Source organism: Aulonocara sp. 'chitande type north' Nkhata Bay, linkage group LG22 (genome assembly GCF_057382095.1).
Source record: "Aulonocara sp. 'chitande type north' Nkhata Bay isolate Kocher_YH1m ecotype deep benthic linkage group LG22, A_spYH_male_GT1.1, whole genome shotgun sequence".
In the NCBI taxonomy this organism is placed as follows: Eukaryota; Metazoa; Chordata; class Actinopteri; order Cichliformes; family Cichlidae; genus Aulonocara; species Aulonocara sp. 'chitande type north' Nkhata Bay.
Window position 1 is genome coordinate 8,693,590 of NC_141364.1, and position 19,571 is coordinate 8,713,160.

The 19,571-nt window shown below is 39.1% G+C and overlaps 2 protein-coding genes across 2 annotated transcripts; both read left to right on the top strand.

Annotated features, from left to right (window-relative positions):
* The first annotated feature begins 6,505 nt into the window (after positions 1 to 6,505).
* Positions 6,506 to 7,820, top strand: LOC147303446 (C-type lectin domain family 4 member E-like). Its single transcript, XM_086281266.1, has 5 exons — positions 6,506 to 6,629; positions 6,820 to 6,888; positions 7,084 to 7,235; positions 7,346 to 7,470; positions 7,562 to 7,820. Exons 1-5 carry the CDS (start codon positions 6,506 to 6,508, stop codon positions 7,746 to 7,748), a joined length of 657 nt encoding a protein of 218 aa, XP_086137392.1. The 3' UTR covers positions 7,749 to 7,820.
* Positions 7,821 to 10,235: 2,415 nt separating this feature from the next.
* Positions 10,236 to 13,670, top strand: LOC147303447 (hepatic lectin-like). Its single transcript, XM_086281267.1, has 4 exons — positions 10,236 to 10,517; positions 12,924 to 13,084; positions 13,195 to 13,319; positions 13,412 to 13,670. The coding sequence occupies exons 1-4, from the start codon at positions 10,349 to 10,351 to the stop codon at positions 13,596 to 13,598; spliced, it is 642 nt and encodes a 213-aa protein (XP_086137393.1). The 5' UTR covers positions 10,236 to 10,348; the 3' UTR covers positions 13,599 to 13,670.
* The last annotated feature ends 5,901 nt before the right edge of the window (positions 13,671 to 19,571 follow it).

Here is a 19,571-nt window from a genome sequence, read left to right on the forward strand (position 1 = left end):
CAATTTGTTCATGTAAATGGAGAGTCCTCTTCACACATTAAGTTTCCCTTTCCCGGTTTCATGCTACGTGTCTTATGTTGTCAAGTTTATATTGTCTAGTCTGCATCTCATTTCCTCTTTTATTTTGAAGGTCTGTGTCCTATGTCAGTGTAGTCAGCTTTGCTTCCTTTGTCTCGTTATGTCAGATTAGTGTCAGCTGTTTCCCCATGTGTTTCCACTTCCCCCTAATCACCCTTGTGTGTATTTGGTCTGTGTGTTTCTGTTCATTCTTTGTCAGGTTGTCTGTTGTTCACATCATGTTCTCTACGCCTTGTTTCGGAGGTTCATGTCCAGGGCCCTATTTCAGGAAGCCGGTTTAGTGCAAACTCTGACTAAGTATACCCTGAGTTAACGAAAACTCTGGGTTTTCGGTTTCACAAAGCGAGTTTAGATTAATTCTGAGTGAGTTACTATGACGACAGACTCCGTGAAGCTAACCTGCCCCCTAGCAGGTTTACTTCAACTAACCCTGACCTTCTCCGCCTCTTTGTCGGAAACCTGACTGTAGGAAGTGTCAGACATGGCGTGTCCCTTCCTTGAAGAGCCAGTAGATGTTGAAGCACAAATTCTCCGCAGAGCTCTCTGCCGGGAGAGAGTGATCAGAGCGCGTTTGGACATTTTATCATTACCTGATGATTTCCTGTGTGAACGTTACCGTTTTTCAGCACAATCTATAATTTATTTGGATAACATCCTCAGGCCATATATTACGCATGTGACACATCGCGGACATTCTCTCAGTTCTGTACATATTATTTGTATTGCACTTCGGTTTTTTGCAAATGGGAGCTTTCTGTATAATATTGGTGAAGCTCAGCACGTTTCCAAGGCTACCGTCTGTCGGGCAGTCAGGAATGTTACAGTTGCACTGAAACGTCTCGTGTACTCGTTTGTGGTGTTCCCCGGTCATAGACCCACAAGATTTATCAAAGAGGGATGCCACAAAATTGCAGGTATCAGGATGAACGAAACTTAATACATGATGTGGTGATATTTGAACTACTACTTAAATTTTACATTTATTCTCACGGTTCCCAGGCGTGATTGGCTGTACAGATGGCACTCACATTCCAATCATTGCTGCTTCAGTAAATGAAGGAGACTATGTGAACAGGAAGTCTTTCCACAGCATTAATGTACAGGTACATAGTTCCCTGTAGCATTTCAAACTAACAAATTATTTCATTATAGTAATGGATGCTAATTTGTGTTGTCTGCACTGTGAAGATCATATGTGATGCTGCCAACATTATCACAAATGTGGAAGCCAACTGCTCAGCCTCTGTGAGTGGTGGTGGTGGTGGAGGACCCCACCTGTTTTTCGGGCCTCCGCTTTTTTTCTGTTGGCTATAACGGGTCACATTTGAGCATACAGAGTAAGCAAATATGTACTTGTAATGTGCTCAGATAATTTCAATAAGTGCTTACAGAGGGGAAATTAATGTAGCCTCTAACTGCAATTGATTTACATCGGACAAACAGACCAAGCACTATGGCTCATAATACAATTACACCTTACCTGTTTGGACTATATTTTTATATTTCATTTTTACTTGCTGCCAGGAACGTCTGCTCTCACATCACATCACAAAATAAAATGTATAAAATAAAATATAATAAAATAACGTGTTAAATGGATGGAAATCCCTAGATCAATGTTTAAATTAACACTCACGCATTGAGTCTGTCGGCTATGTTTTGCCATGCATGCTCCCTTTGTTTTGCAGCTGAGGCTGTGTTACTTTTTTTCCGCGGAATTTGCATGTTATCGGCATATGCTGCCATCAGAATTTCGGCCTCAACCGCTGTAAAATACATTGACCGCGCCTTCTTTCCCTCAGTCTCCATGGTGACTCGCTTAATCTGTGCTCCACTAATCAGGGCTTTATGTATCCTCGTGCGCGCGCTTAACTTGGGGTTAAAGCAACTCCGCGTTGATTGAACTAATTGTTATCAGCCTTTCTGAAACCGAATATTCCGAGTTGGACAGTTCGGGGTTACTCAACCCTGAGTATCGTTTTTCACTCTGAGTTTTCTAAACTGGCTTCCTGAAATAGGGCCTTGGGCCCTATTTCAGGAAGCCGTCATGGTGACTCAGGAAGCGAGTCACCATGGAGACGGAGGGAAAGAAGGCACGGTCAATGTATTTTACAGCGGTTGAGGCCGAAATTCTGATGGCAGCATATGCCGATAACATGCAAATTCCGCGGAAAAAAAGTAACACAGCCTCAGCTGCAAAACAAAGGGAGATTGTGCTGAAAAACTGTAACGTTCACACAGAAAATCATCAGGAAATGATAAAATGTCCAAACGTGCTCTAATCACTCTCTCCCGGCGGAGAGCTCTGCGGAGAATTTGTGCTTCAACATCTACTGGCTCTTCAAGGAAGGAGCACGCCATGTCTGACACTTCCTACTGTCAGGTTTCTGACAAAGAGGCGGAGAAGGTCAGGGTTAGTTGAAGTAAACCTGCTAGGGGGCAGGTTAGCTTCACGGAGTGTGTTGTCATAGTAACTCACTCAGAATTAATCTAATCTCGCTTTGTGAAACCGAAAACCCAGAGTTTTCGTTAACTCAGGGTATACTTAGTCAGAGTTTGCACTAAACCGGCTTCCTGAAATAGGGCCCAGAGGATTCTTTAACGAATATATCTTTTAAAACTCTGAGTCAATTACATTTAAATGGGTAATATTACATTCACAATACTTTCATTTTAATTTTCACTTAATGTCATTCACAATATATTTTAAAGATGTCTAAAATATTTGCAATGTAAAATATATAAAATTATTCCATGGAAAGTACAATACCTTATAGTGTATACAAGTATGATTAGGTCATTGAATCAGTGTCTGTTGTGAGTCTCAAGTAAGTTGCCTGCAATGATATTTAAGGTCCAGCAGGTGTCAGTATGGAGTAAAACAGCAACACTGTGTCGACACTGTATCGATACAGTTTGGGGAATGTGCTGAAACGCTTCACGAGGCCTCATCTACCCATCACTAGTAATGATCCTGACTAAATGTTCTCTGACCACTGCATATCCTATTGGGTTGTCTGGGATGCGTGATGCCGAACTATCCACAAACACCACCGGAGTAGAGCTTGCCAGTGGTATGTCCTGTAGGTCAGGTCTGGAGGAGCAGATTTCAGAAAGCAGCTATAAAATCTTGTGGTTCACCATCTGCTTCTGTGTGGAGAAGTGAAACTGGGTTTAGCATATCACATCTTTTACTGTGAAATGTAATCTTTCTAGTAATACAATGAGATAACATATGTTACGTCCCCATGAAGGAGGTCTAGGGGTGTGTGTGGGGACTGGTAACAAATGGGTCCAGAACAGAATGAAAGGAAACCAGACTGAAGTTTTTAGCAAATATTATAGTTTTTATTATAGATAATCTTAACTGAAAGAGCCAGCAATGCCGTTTTACCAATAACTCTAGAAAAAGAAAAAGGTCGCAACAACAAAGAACAAAACTCCACACCATGAGGCACTTCCGGGGGCCCACAGGCCCACCCTGTCACTAGCAGCAAGCTCCACTGCTACTGAGGCCCACAAGCCCGCGATACTCACATGAAGCAGCTACTCTCCCCACTGCTCCTACAACTCCACACCACAGGCAGGACAATCTCATAACAGGACCTCTTTCGACACCTAGAACACAATGTGGAGACACCAGAGAAAACCACCCTCCCACATCCAGTTCATCCCCAGCTTATACAACCTCAGAGAGGTGATTTCTGACTGGGCCCAGGTGGTAAACGAGGCCAATGAACAGCATCTGTGTCCTGGGGAGAGAGGAGAGTGAGAAAGAGACAGAAGGGTGGAGCAAGCAAAGAGGAGGAGGCGGAGAGAGAACACCACACCCACACAAAGGCAGTTTCAGGAGGCCCTGATATGGCTGTGACACATAACATAGGAGCAGCTAATAAATGCTTCCTTTTCAGCTGTTTCTGCTGCATGCAGGTAGAGGACGGCCTGCTGGTCCTTGTCACTCCCCGTGCTGCTGTATCGAAACAGAGCTTAAGTATCCACCTTTTTCATCCACTGTCTGGGTGAAACGTTTATTAGGATATGATAATCCTAAAGTTAGTGCAGTCTGTAGTGCAAATTTTAAGTCATGGAAAGCTTTCTCTGCATAATGAGTCTGCTGTAATCTATACAAATAGTTGTAATTCTGCCAAACCTCTTAAATTAACACAGAAACATCTGCACTTCAATCACATATAGATTGGTGGATTTATTATCTGTCATCATATCATCATTTTTCAAATACTCATGGACCTAAATGAACAGCTATGATTAAAAGCAGGCATGGTGATATAGTAGTTAGCACAGTGACATTTCTTTTCTTGATATCTGTTTTCCTGTGTGCCAAAGCACCTACTGTAAGATATATTAAATCATTTTAAACTTCTTTTTTTATTAGTAGATTAGACCTGCAGATTGACCAAAATTTTGGACAAACATCATCTAATACCGGCCCTGGTGACTTATAGTGTCACCAGGTATGGCATTTATACAAGATTAGTGGGAGAGAGACCCTGGCAACCCTTTACCTCTGTAACAAAGCACACACACACACACACACACACACACACACACACACACACACACACACACACACACACACACACACACACACACACACACACACACACGATAGAAAGTGACAGCAAAAGGAGGAAGAGAGAGAAAGAAAGAAGGGTGAGTCTTCGTATTTTATTTAGCTTATTATCATTCCTCAGTTTGATCAAAAATCAAGTTACGACTCCTTAATAAAACTCACAGTGCATCTAATCAAGAACTTCCTCTGAAAACATTAAAAAGAATACAAACATCATCTCTTCAACGTCATCTTTGTTATGGAAAATTTGTAATTTATTTTATTCACATAAAAAAGGAAGTAGAGCATTTTTTTTTAATAACCACGAGTTTAAAAAACAGTCTGATATTGTGGAACAGTTCTTCGTAAAGCCCTCCCCATTTGTCGATTTGACAGGAAGGTTTTTTTTTAGTTTTCCATTTTGTCTGTGCCTGTGAAACGTCTCTTTCAGACTCACCGATGGTCACACAGCAGTAAAATGCCTGAAGCTGAAATAGTTTATTCTGATGTCAAATTTAAAAGAGGGACGATGGAAACCAAAGGTGAGTTGATTTATTTGTGTACTTATGAGTTATATTTAATATGCATACAGCTTAATATTATTGGCTTTTTGTTAGTTGGAATATTAATGGGTTACACTTTATAATGTGGCTTAATCACAATGTACATCAATGCAATTTCAATGTATTTTTTAAATTACAATTTTATATATATATCATATTTATGTCCAAATACTTAAATGTAGGTACACTAGAACAAGGGGGTAACAAGTTAGGTTATTACAGGAAACAAAGAAAGGATTACTTACAGTGTAATCCTAAGTACAAAGTAAGTAACTTAAGTAGTGTATAATTGGTACCCATGGTATGTTTTTGTTGAAAAATACAATATTTCCCCATCTTACATTGAAAATATGTTGTACTGTACGGGGGTGGAGCCCACATTGCTGCTGCCTTTTTATATCTTTATATTTTTGCATCTTTATTTAATGTTCATTATGTCGATGTGGATGATGGATGCTCAGTTATTTAGTTGTGCTTTTATTATATCAATATAAATGTGAGAACGACTGTTCTTTGTAACGTACAAGAAAAAAATAAATGCCATCAAAATGTGTAGGCCTATGTGGTCTTTTAATGATGGAGCCAAGTCTAACTTTTTTCCTTTCACATTCACTGTTCAAAGATAACATTAACAATAAAATGTTTTAAATCACTGTTGTATGCCTGCCTGTACTATAAAGTGGGCTAAAATGAAAAGAACATGCACATCAGCTCGAGTATAAAAGGACATGTCCTCAAATGAGCACTGTATACATGATGTATGTGGAAATGTTATTTTGTCTGCAAAAATTGTTACACTGTATTGTAAATGCACTAACACCATACTTAATTTATTTATTTTTTTACAGAAAATTTATTTCTTTGTTTTTTCATTTTTGGGGAATTATGTCCTTAGGATCTAATTATAGTGGACCTTTGAATTTAGTGTGAATATCATTCTTTTTAAACTTATATGTTATCACAAGTTAACAGAAATTCACGTGATACTGAGTAGCAATCACATTTTACGTTGTAGGCCCAGAGCCTGTTTCCTCTTTGGCTGATTTGACTTACTGAGATGTCAGGATCTCACAGACAACTTCAGAAGAGCTGCCTGGTAGGTAAAGAGCATGAACAGTTTTTCTCTCCTGGTTACATTTTTCTCCCTGTGCTCAATTTTTTCTGCCTAAGTCAGCCCAGGATTTTATTTACAAGCTTCAGTTTAATTCGGGTTTATTTACATAGCACCAAAACAGTAGCCTCAAGGAACGTTAATCTATAAGGAAGGGATGTCGATCTCACATCTTGGTGATATATGTGTTTAGAGGCCTCTCAACAAACTGTGAAGAGCACAAGGTCAAAGGTCACCCCAGAGAGAGTAGCCCTGCTGGTTCTCAGTGCTCTTCTGGCTGCTGCTGTTGTTGCCCTCTGTGTTACCAGTGAGTGTGCACAATTTTCTGATTTTAAAAAAAGATTTTTCCCAGTAATGTTTGCAGCATAACTAAAACTAATTTAAGAACAATTCATTAATGATTTGACTTCAGTTAGAGTTTTGTTATGTTCTGCAAAAAAGCCATAAAGACTAAATAACTAATAAAAATCGAATCTACATTTTCTTTATGGTACAAGAAAGAGACTCTGAAGCAAAACCATGTAGCACGGTGCAGCCTACATGTCCACAACCTCCTGAAGTTACAGGTACATAAGTTGTGGATTTATTCTTTTAAACATTTGTATCCTCTGATGATGATTAAAGAAACACTGATGGACTCACAGAAACAGTAACTTAGTTTGTACCTGCAGGACAGAAGGAGCTTCCTGCTGCCTTCAAATCACACAAATATGAACAGTTTCTTCCACCTGACTGAAAGTTTTTCTTTAATATCTTCAAAGGTGATCCATGTTCTAAATGTGAAGAAGGCTGGGAGCATCATGGAGGAAAGTGTTATTACTTCTCTACCAATAAATCATCCTGGACGAAGAGCAGAGATGAATGTAGAGCTAAAGGAGGAGACCTGGTTAAGATAGACAGCAGAGAGGAGCAGGTATAAAAAACTGCTGCAAGTTTTGGTTCTCACATATTTAACCACATCTTTACATTTCTTTAGCAAAGAGAAGTGTCACAAAATATTTTTGATCAACTTTTCCTGTTTAGGAATTCCTGTGGAAAAAAGTGAGACGCATAATGACGGATCATGAAGACAAGTTCTGGATCGGACTGACAGACTCAGCAGAGCAGGGCAGATGGTTGTGGGTGGACGGATCACCACTGAACGAAAGGTTTGATTGATGTGGGGGAAAAAAATCCCATTTTCAAAATCAAAGTTAGCAGCGTTTACTGAGACAATTCTTTTTGATCTTCATCTCCTAGTTTATCTTATTGGAACTACAAGGAGCCGGACAACTGGAGAGAGGACGACTGTGTAATGATGGGTGAAAAAAGTCATGGTTACCAGAAGAGTTGGTCTGATACATCCTGCAAAGTGTCTCGCAGAAGTATTTGTGAGAAACCAGCAGCGAAAGGACAGAATAAAACTGTATGTGTTATATTTTTATGAGATGTGTTTATTGAGGTAATGTTTTGCTGCAGCAGTGTTTACATCTGTGAAATAATAAAAGATTGTTCCTTATTTTTCCTTGTTTTTTCTTTTAAGAATTAAAAAAAATGTAAAATTTAAATTTTTGAATTTATTCACCGCAAAATGACAAAATGTATATGTTATGATCCAGACGGTCTTGGGGTTTAAGGGGTAAGATTTAACGAAAACAATGTAGAAAACCATCGGGGTAAAAGAATGAGTTGGAGGCCGAGGTTAACAGGTTATCTCTGAAAGGAAATTTAAAAAGTCCTGCAGAGGAGGAGGGAGAGACAGAGAGAGAGAGAGAGACAGAGAGAGACAGAGAGAGAGACACACACACACAGCTGTAACAAAAATAAATGTATGATTAGTTTTACTTCTTCAAGCACGGATAAATCCACCCAATCATAAAGTCCTCGTGTTTATCTAAAGAGTAAAATACATCATTTATAGTTTATTTATTTGTTTATTCAGAAACAACTGGACTAACTCTGGTCATGTTGAAGCCTCAGCATGGCAAACTATCCACAGAGGAACATAAAAGGTAAGTACATGCATGTAAATATACAAAGAAACAAGAAAATAACTTAAATGTAGAATTAAAAGGAAGTAGAAAAAGTTCAAGCTTCAAAAAGATCTGTGTGATCAGACAACCATCAGTTTGAACAAAAGAAAGAAAGACAACCATTTAAACAGATGACTGAGGTATCAAGCCAGAAATAAATGAGGAAGTGACCATGACCATGTGTGAAATGTTACCACTGATACCAAAATGTCGGATGTTTCCTGTTGATTTAAAGTGTTTGTGCCTCTTACATATGGCAGCATGAGAAACTTTTATCCTCTTCTATCTGATCTAAATACACTACAGTGTGTTAGAAAAGTCAAAGTTGAGCATCTGATTCAAATCAGATGTTCAGAATTATCCTAATGTAACCCAACACTGACTTAGTTGTAAGGTAAGAAAAAGAAAACACGAGCCAGTTGTAGTCATTAGAAAGCTAACACTTATTTATAACCTGGGATCTTCATAGTCCTTGAGTTTGACCTGTTTGCTGTGCAAAGTTCCTAGTTTGAGTTCATAGTTAGGTTTTCTGTTGTAAGTATTTTACGTTTTGGAGTGTTTCGAGTTTTCTGTGAATACTCAGTATTTCATTTTTCACCTTGCCTGTTCATCCTTCTCATGTTTGTTCTTTGTGGTATTCTTAGTTCAGATGGATATAAAAATGAGATACAGGAAACAGACGAACCATAAACTCTAACAAAGACTAAGCTCATCATGGTGACGATAGCTGCCCGTAGGTACAACAGGACAAAATTCTAGTATTTTTTAAATGTTCACATATGTAAAGTGTGTGAAATGTGTGAAATCATACATTCTTCTGTTTGACAGGAAGGCATTTTTATATTGCTTTACACTTTACTTTGTGATTTGCTGATAGTCACACAGAAGTAAAATATCTGAAAATGAAGTCTTGTACTCCTGTACAATGAAACTGAAAAGATTTAAAAAGACAAGTGAGGGAAACTAATGGTGAGTCTATCCATCATTATGAATTACATATCATTAAGAAACACTTTGCAGGTTTATTCTATAAGACAGGGTATTGAAATAGGAGGAGATTAAACAATTAGTTACAATAAATTCAGAAGAGATCAAAAGAATTCAAATCACAAGCCTTTTGTTCTTATCAGCCACAGTGCATATAACCAGTAACACTTGTTATTTGTGGAGCAGTGGTTTATGAAACCCTCCCCATTCGTCTGTTTAACAGGAAGTTTGTTTATGTCTACATCTCGTTGAACTCTCTTTGACTAACTGAAGGTCACAAAGCAGTAAAATGTCTGAAGATGAAGTACTGAACTCTATCGTAACCTTTAGATGGAAGAGGGAGGCCAACAGTGAGTCGTGTCTACTTACTGTGATACATATGAGATATATAAGAAAATTCTCCTTCTACACTTCTTTTTGTTGAAGCTAGTCTGCTTGTGAATTGAAGGCGTTATTAGCAGCAAACAGTAACTCACTTCAAAGTAAGCAGTCATTTCTGGCTTCATGTTTTTGCTGCAGAGGGTTACACCACTCATGCAGACTTAAGGATCTCAAAGTCTCAGCCGCCCACAAAGGAGCTGCCTGGTAGGTAAAGAGCAGTAATGAGCAATTATTGTCTCTGTTTACTTTTTCTGTGCTTGGTTTCATTTACCTATCTCAGCCAAAGAAGTTATTTCAAAAGCTTTAATTGAGTTGAATTCAATTCTATTTATGTTTATTTACATAGTCACAAAAGACAAGAACTGTTACCTCAAACCACTTTATAACATTTCAGTATTTATTCTGTTCAATCGTACAATATTAAAAGACAAAATAACAAAGGAGATTCATAATATCAGGACTTTCACTGCCCTGTTAAGTAATTAGTTTGCATGATGTTTGGTGAAGATGTGATAGAAATATCACCACAGAATACAAACGCCAAAAACAAAAATAAGTTATCATATTATTATCTGCACAAAGTAACAAAGAATTCAATCATGCGTTCATATTGTTGTATCAAAAACCTGTACATATTTATGCTCATATGTCACATCTTGGTGATATATGTGTTACATTTGAATGTTTAGAGGCCTCTCAACAAACTGTGAAGAGCACAAGGTCAAAGGTCACCCCAGAGAGACTGGCCCTGCTGGTTCTCAGTGCTCTTCTGGCTGCTGCTGTTGTTGCCCTCTGTGTTACCAGTGAGTGTGCACAATTTTCTGATTAAAAAAAGATTTTTCCCAGTAATGTTTGCAGCATAACTAAAACTAATTTAAGAACAATTCATTGATGATTTGACTTCAGTTAGAGTTTTGTTATGTTCTGCAAAAAAGCCATAAAGACTAAATAACTAATAAAAATCGAATCTACATTTTCTTTATGCTACAAGAAAGAGACTCTGAAGCAAAACCATGCAGCACGGTGCAGCCTGTATGTCCACAACCTCCTGAAGTTACAGGTACATAAGTTGTGGATTTATTCTTTTAAACATTTGTATCCTCTGATGATTGTAAGAAACTCCATTCCGGGTTTCTCTGAGGCGTGGGCTTTCATCATCAGCTCGCCCACGCTGGGGCCGACCTTCTTGGGCTTGGAAGTCGTCGTCGTCTTCTTCTTCTTGGCCTGAACCTCTGCGCAGGGCGTGTTTATGATGGAGCCTTTCCCACCACAGCGCCGGCACGTTGAGCGCATCATGAAGGGTCCATTTCTTTCATGTAGCTGTGGTCGCTAGCCAGCATGCTAGCCGCATGTGGCTTGCCCGAGTCACTCAGTCCTTTCTGAGCATTTTGTCATGCTGCCGCCGCAGAACCTGGCCTCAGATCCAGCAAGCTTAGCGCGCTGATCTCCAAAAAAGTCCCGAAAGCCAGAAAGACGTCAAATAAGTGTCTCGTGCTAAGAGCTCGAACAAAAACTCCTCTTCACGCCGCCATCTTGCTCGCCCCTCCGTGGAATTCATCCAATCAGATAGGAAGATGGGTTTGCTTTCTTCTTCTGCTGTTTTTTTTTTTTTTTTTAGATTGCTTCTGCAGCCTCTGCTCCGATACTGCCGCTGCTGATCAGGTTTTTTTAGGGAAGAGTGAGAGTTTTGAGACAGATCGTGCTGTAAATAAGTCAGCCAGAAACTTGGCTTGAACGTTTCCAATTGTTAAACTATAACTTTTCGTCCGACCGCTGCATGTGGAAAATTGATTCGGGTCTGCTTTTTACCTGAAAGTGACAAACTAAGACATGTTCATTATTATCATCATACTAATCAACACACATCTCTCTCTCTCTCTTTACTGAGTTTTTGTGAACAATCCTTTCTTAAAAGCATAAAATGAGATTATAGTTGTTTTTTGGCTGATCAACACAAAACCTTTTTCATATGACTTTTTTTTTTTTTACAATATAAATTCTGTCTCTTTTTCACTCTTTTTTGTTTGTATTTTTTTTTTAAATAGCTGGTGATCTGCAGAATCACCGCTCTCACAATCAAAAACAATTATTTTTACACAGCGCACAAAAACACTGTGACGTCAGACACATTCACACTCACTTTTTCATCTACGTAGAGTTTACACACTTGAAGGATGGCACATCTGAGGTTAATTTAATTATTTGCTAGCTCTCTGAGTGAGCAACTTCTCACTTTTTAACGTACGTTTCAAGACAACAGGTAACTTCCTGTGTCTTTTTGGTGAGTAACTTCTCACTTAACGAGCAACTTCTCGCTTTTTTAGCATGCGTTTCAAAACAACAGGCAACTTCCTGTGTCACTTTCTATTTTAATTTACTTAGTAAGTGGATCACTGAGGAAGGTATAACACAGTCTTATGAATAAAAAAGACACGTATTTACCTTCGTCAGCGGATCCCACTTCTGACACCAAATTGTAAGAAACTCCATTCTGGGTTTCTCTGAGGCGTGGGCTTTCATCATCAGAGTTCATCCTTTAACCTATAACAATAAGAATATTCTCAAGTATGATCAACGGTTAATTACGGTACCGGCCGGAGTACCGGGAGCAGTTTGGAAGAACAAAAAGACGCGGAGACTGTTCTAAATTGTCATCCCAAACTAACTCAAAGTTTATTCTTTTGTGCAGCAGTTTTTATAGGCAGACAACAAGTTTCAGTTTCAGACCCTGCCCACTGGGTGGGGTGGTGTCCTTCGACAGTTGGAATCCTTTGTTCTACAGATGCACTCTCAAGGCCTATAAATCTTATACAGAGGTCTCCTACATCCTGAGTTCTGACACAACCAGATGGTCTTCACATAAACATCTTCTGCAAGGGAGTGATAAGTAAAAAGAGTGCTTTGTTGGTGTTGTCCTTCCAACCTTAGCATCTACTTTCACACCATAAATCTCGAGTTGACAAGGAAAGAGAAAATGAGGGTTAACATAAAGAGCCTTGTTAAGTCACAGAATCTTCAGTCTAATATCATCATAAAAGAAGTACCCAGTACATGCTCCCATAATACTAAAATATCTAACAATGATGATTAAAGAAACACTGATGGACTCACAGAAACAGTAACTTAGTTTGTACCTGCAGGACAGAAGGAGCTTCCTGCTGCCTTCAAATCACACAAATATGAACAGTTTCTTCCACCTGACTGAAATCTTTGCTTTAATATCTTCAAAGGTGATCCGTGTTCTAAATGTGAAGAAGGCTGGGAGCATCATGGAGGAAAGTGTTATTACTTTTCTACCAATAAATCATCCTGGACGAAGAGCAGAGATGAATGTAGAGCTAAAGGAGGAGACCTGGTTAAGATAGACAGCAGAGAGGAGCAGGTATAAAAAACTGCTGCAAGTTTTGGTTCTCACATATTTAACCACATCTTTACATTACTTAAGCAAAGAGAAGTGTCACAAAATATTTTTGATCAACTTTTCCTGTTTAGGAATTCCTGTGGAAAAAAGTGAGACGCATAATGACGGATCATGAAGACAAGTTCTGGATCGGACTGACAGACTCAGCAGAGCAGGGCAGATGGTTGTGGGTGGACGGATCACCACTGAACGAAAGGTTTGATTGATGTGGGGGAAAAAAAATCCCATTTTCAAAATTAAAGTTAGCAGCGTTTACTGAGACAATTCTTTTTGATCTTCATCTCCTAGTTTATCTTATTGGAAAGACACTGAGCCGGACAACTGGGGAGAGGACGACTGTGTACTGATGGGTGATAAAGGTGATCGTTACCAGAAGAGTTGGTCTGATACATCCTGCAAAGTGTCTCGCAGAAGTATTTGTGAGAAACCAGCAGCGAAAGGACAGAATAAAACTGTATGTGTTATATTTTTATGAGATGTGTTTATTGAGGTAATGTTTTGCTGCAGCAGTGTTTACATCTGTGAAATAATAAAAGATTGTTCCTTATTTTTCCTTGTTTTTTCTTTTAAGAATAAAAAAAAAAAAAACCCAGCTCACGCCAATGTGTGTGGTGCAGAGAATCAGACAATGTGTTAGTGTCACGCCGAGTGAGATGAGCCGTGTGGAAAGTAAAGGAGGATCCAAACGCAGGCACTTGTACAGGTGTGAGGGTGGTTTATTAAACACAAAATAAATATAGACAAGCAGCAAATGGAGCACGAACTAAACTAGACTGGAAACAACTAAACTACAGAGCACAAACCTGGACAAGAATGAGAACGAGCAGAGGAGAATGACGATGGACAGCAGGGAGAACACACGGGTGAGACATGGTGGACAGACAGACCAGCAACTACAATGACGGAGGACACGACTTAAATACACACAGAGAAACACAGGGGAATTACACACAGGTGGTGGACACAGCTGGGAATAATCAACAAGACGAGACAGAGGTAAAATTGAACACACTCACATGAGACGCAGACCTTCACAATAAAACAGGAACAAGAAACCATCACACTAAGACGCAGACTCGACATAGAGAGACAATAAAATTCAATTTTATTTATTGAATTTTATTGTTTTATTTATATTTTGATATTGCTAGGGATGATGCAATGATCGGGGACCATTCTTCACTTCGTTGTTCTCGTGACAATGACAATAAAGTTTCTGATTCTGATTCTGATTCAGACAGAAAATGACACATGGAACTAGACAAATACTAAGCAGACACAACCGAAGAACAAATCCTAAACAAACAGAAACATGAAACTCTAATAATAAACATCATAATCATCATCATTAACACAACAAGAGAACAAGAAAACAATCCCTGATGCAAACTTAAACCAAAACATAATAAACTCAAAATACTGGGTAGAAACTGACCCAGAACCGTGACAGTTAGTCCATTTATTCACCACAAAATGACAAAATGTATATGTTATGATCCAGACGGTCTTGGGGTGAAGGGGTAAGATTTAATGAAAACAATGTAGAAAACCATCGGGGTAAAAGAATGAGTTGGAGGCCGAGGTTAACAGGTTATCTCTGAAAGGAAATTTAAAAAGTAAGAGTCTAACAACAAGTCCGGTGCACATCTGCTGCAAAAACACACTTTCTGGATTCCCTCCCAAGCAGGAGCATCATGACGACTAGCGGTCCTCCTCCTGCATCCACAGACACCCTTGAATGGTGTAACTGCCGCCTTTGCCCATCTCCCCTTCTTCTCTAAAAGGTGCACCTGTAATCCTGCAGGGGAGGAGAGAGAGAGAGACAGAGAGTGACTGACGCACACACACACACACACACACACACACACACACACACACACACACACACACTGCTGTAATATAAATAAATCTATGATTAGTTTTATTTGTTCAAGCACGGATAAATCCACCCAATCCTATAGTTGAGCATGCATGAGCAACTATCCACAGAGGAACATAAAAGGTAAGTACATGCATGTAAATATATAAAGAAACAAGAAAATAACTTAAATGTAAATCATGAGGAAGTAGAAAAAGTTCTGTGTGATCGGACAAGCATCAGTTTGAACAAAAGAAAGAAAGACAACCATTTAAACAGATGCCTGAGGTATCAAGCCAGAACTAAATGAGGAAGTGACCATGACCATGTGTGAAATTTTAACATGTGGTTAGCTGATACCAAATGTCTGATGTTTCCTGTTGATTTAAAGTGTTTGTGCCTGTCACATATGGCAACGTGAGAAACTTCTATCCTTTTCTATCTGATATAAATACACTACAGTGTGTTAGAAACATGTATTTTATAAACATTCATTTAAAGCATTGGCTCTTAAGCAATCAGAATATGATATTCCCAGTGTTTAGAGACACGATAAGGATGGTGGGGACAATTTCTGGATTGTATTCTCAGACTCATCGTAAGAGGGCAGATGGTTGTCCAATTTGAATTCTGAAACACATTTTTCCTCAATAGCTGTGTCAGCATTAGTTCATAGTTTTATTTTGTGGAGCGGTAGCTACATGGACAGTTGAGATGGATTAATCATGATGGTTGGGACTGTGAAAGTACCTCGATCAAAGAGGGAGATCAAGGCCTCAAATGCTCGTTTCATATATGTCATGGTCCTAGGTCATTGATTTAATGCTTTAAATTTATGAACTTCGTGATTAATTATTATGGTGTTTCTGGAGCAACTCATATTTCCTAGTTTAGTTTTGCTTATATTTATTAGTTTTTCCTTCTACCTGTAGTTCTGGTTTAGTTCCCTTAGTGTTTTCCTTCCCTGTGTGTTGTTTGCAGTGTTTCCTGTGTTTATCAGTCTTGTTGTCATGTCCCATCTGTTATAGTCTTCTTCTCTGCATTTAGCACACTCTATAGTCTCCCTCGCCCTCTTGGTGGTGTCTCTGTATTTCATCTCCCTTGCCTTTTCCGGTGTTGCTCTCCTTGTGTTTCATCTCATCTCCACAGTCTGTCGTGTATTTCACGTCTTGTTTCTTATTCCCTCTCCTATTGTTAAGCTCAAAGTGTTTTATTTTGAAGCTACCTTGTCTCATGTGTGTTATGTTCAGTTTTGTCGTGCAAATTTCCTAACAGACATATTTCGAAGTAACCAGCAGCAACTAGACATTGCACAAGCTTCAAACACTTCCTTTGTGGTCATGTGTCTGCATGCTGTTTGTTGTTTGTTCTTTTTTCAGTGCATGATTATTTTCTTTTGTTTGTTGGCTCCTCTCATGGGTACCAAGGCTATTTGAAGATAAGAACTGAGACTGAAGAAGAAATACTTAAAGCATCATGGGATGCAGTCCGTCAGTCGCCACTCAGTGGTTATTGTCCGGCATGTTCGTACCTTCACCTGCCTGTCCTCCTGACCGCCTAGATTTCAGAGAAACCGCCTATCATCCTCTTCGTCTCCCTGAAATCCTCTCCTGCGGGCACTCATTCCTCCAGGTTTAAACGGTCCCGATCACGGCGTCCCCGTGTCGTTTATTTCCCGGTCTCTTCTATTTAGCGCCAAAGGAGCGTGTTCTCTTTGGTTATTCCGGGTCACCTTTGGTTGAAAACTAAAGTTTGTTTTGTGTGCATTTCTGCGCATTGTGTTTGCTTTTGGGTCCAGCTTGTGTGCTAGAACTACGGTTCATGACACTTTTAGGACATCCTGATAATAATGAATTACAGTGTCCAGCCTGCAAGTAAAAAAAATGCATGAACTAGTTTTTCAGCATCGCTTTGAGACAGGATAATGAGACATACACAAGAGATATTGTGCAAATGGAAGAAAGCAGTCCTACATATTTGTTTAATATGCGCCTTAAAGGAAATGACTCAAATATTCCTCACAGTGTTATTAGAGGGTAATGCCATCCATAGTGAGTATCTGGTGAGACACCATGTTTATAAGATTTTCAGGGCTGAATACGGTGACATGAGTTTTATCTGAATTTAGAAGCAGAAAATTAAAGGTCATCCAGGTCTTTATACCTTTAAGACATTCCTTCATTTTAAGTAACTGGTGTGTGTTGTCTGGTTTCATGGATAGATAAAGTTGGGTTTCATCTGCTCAGCAGCGAAAATGTTATGCTATGCATGTATTGTTTTCTATACACACAGTGTAGAAATTTAGTCACTGTGTGGTTTCAGTGGATGATTGCGACAAAAAAAACAGACAATTTTTTCTCTTGTGGTACTGGTTTAGTTCTCTTAGTATTTACCTTCCCTCTGTGTTGTCCGCAGTGTTTCCTGTGTTTGTCAGTCTTAGTCTCTGCGTTCAGTTATTCAAAGATAAGCTGTAGGGCTGTCTTCTCTCCATTCTTTAACTTGAACAGGAAGTTTGTATTCTCCATCATAAAGGTTTGAACAACTTTTTAAAGCCACAAAAGTGTAAAAGAAAATATTCATGAGTATAGATGCTGACCAAAGATATACAAATTGGACAAGAAAGGGGAACCAACATGACCCCCCCCACCCCAAAACTATAGTCATTAAAAAAACTGACATTCAAGGAAATACTAAACACAGCACAGAATTCGAACATAAATACTTCTTAGATAAAAATAAAATTGAAAAATATTGACTGAAAAGTTGTTGGCTTTATATCGTACAGCCTTTTCAGTATTTGGCTTAAGAGAAAGTTGAAAACAGATGACAAAACAGTTTAAAAAAAAAAAAAAGTTCAGACAAAATAGTATTCAAAGCTTATTAAAACCACACTGAGTAAAACAAAATTGCTTCCTTGCTGAATTTTGTGACTCATGTCTTGGACTGACAGATGAGGTGGTTCTTGTCCATCACCTGCTTTCTTCTGGTCCTGAATAAGGCCTATGGGATACGAGGAGTAACAAAGTTATAACCAGGAAAAGAAGAAGCCAAACAGAGCAAACTGTGAAAAATGATAGTGTTATGGCGGCGTAGGTCAGAGTGTGAGAGTGGAACCAAAAGCACATTTAGATGGAGGTACTGTACCAGACTGAATATCAATCGGAGATAAAGTATCTGAATTTCAGGCGGAGTTATCCAGCGATTCTATATAACGAAGGCAGAGAGGCAGGCAGGTGAAGTTTGGAAACAGACGTAGTATGAGTTGTGGCTGAGATTGCACAGAGAAAACATGGAAATGTATTTCATTTTATCTATTGGTCACATGTTATGGTAATATTGCTTTTTTGTCACTTAATTGTACATGTGTGAGACAGCATTTAGCTACAACTTGCACACAGTTAGGCGTTGTGAGACAATTGAAGACACACAGTGGGGGGATTCAGCTGGTTGTGAAGCCTTTTTTTTTATATCTCTCAGGAGGGGGGAAAAGGCAGGGAGCGATCTTTAGGTGACACTGTAAGAGGAGAAGAGGAATGAAAGGCCAAGCACTAACGTAGGTTAGCAGACCCCCAAAGTTTGATTCTGTTCATCTGGATGCAGTGTTTTCAGTGGGGGAAACATTTTGTCACTCATCCAAGTTACTTCTTCAGTCGGACTTGGATGAGTGAGTGAGTCTGACACTTAGATGTGTGACGAAACGTTTCTTCCTCTAAAAACGCTACGTCCAGTTGAACAGAATCAGACTTTGGGGATTTACTTTACTGAATGATTGAGCATGCATCAAGACGTAGGTGGGTTAGCAGACTATCTGGCGAAGGCTAGATGTGTGCGCTGGTCTTAAATAAAGCTGGCTCAATCATCACCAGGTGTGGATACTGGGTGAGATGATGATGATGACTCCAGAGGTGGAGACCACAGCACTGTAGAAAAATACTGCCACTCACCCGAACAATGACAAATAGTTTAATTTAGAAGGACTCAAGTCAACCCCCAGATATTTCGGAGGCGGGAACAACAAAAGTAAAAACCCAAAGAAGGTGTTGTGTTGTTGTGGGCTGTGTCCCAGTTCAGGGTCTGCACGCTTGAAGTACGCATTCTGAGTGCGATTACGTCACCGCTACGCGACAACGGCTGTCCCAATTTGAAGTGTACTTCAAATGCATACTCCAAATGCGCCGTCGATGTCCCCAAATATCAATCGTGGTCCGGTGCACGCTTCGTGGTCCCATATATCCACACACACAATCCACAATCCATAGCGTGGCGGTGGGTGTGGATAATTTTGCCGCAAAATACGTCAGAAGGGAGCGGCCGAAGAGTGAACTGTCAAAAGTAAGTACTGAATATAATATCACTTATTTATGTGCGAATGTTTAATAATGAAGAACATTAAAACATTACTGTTGGCCACATGCCGGCAAAGTTATGTGACATTAGTGATGTTTGTACTTTCAGCGTTAACTTGGTTTTAAAGCCTCTACTTATATATATATATATATATATATATATATATATATATATATATATATATATATATATATATATATATATATATATATATATATATATATATATATATATATATATATA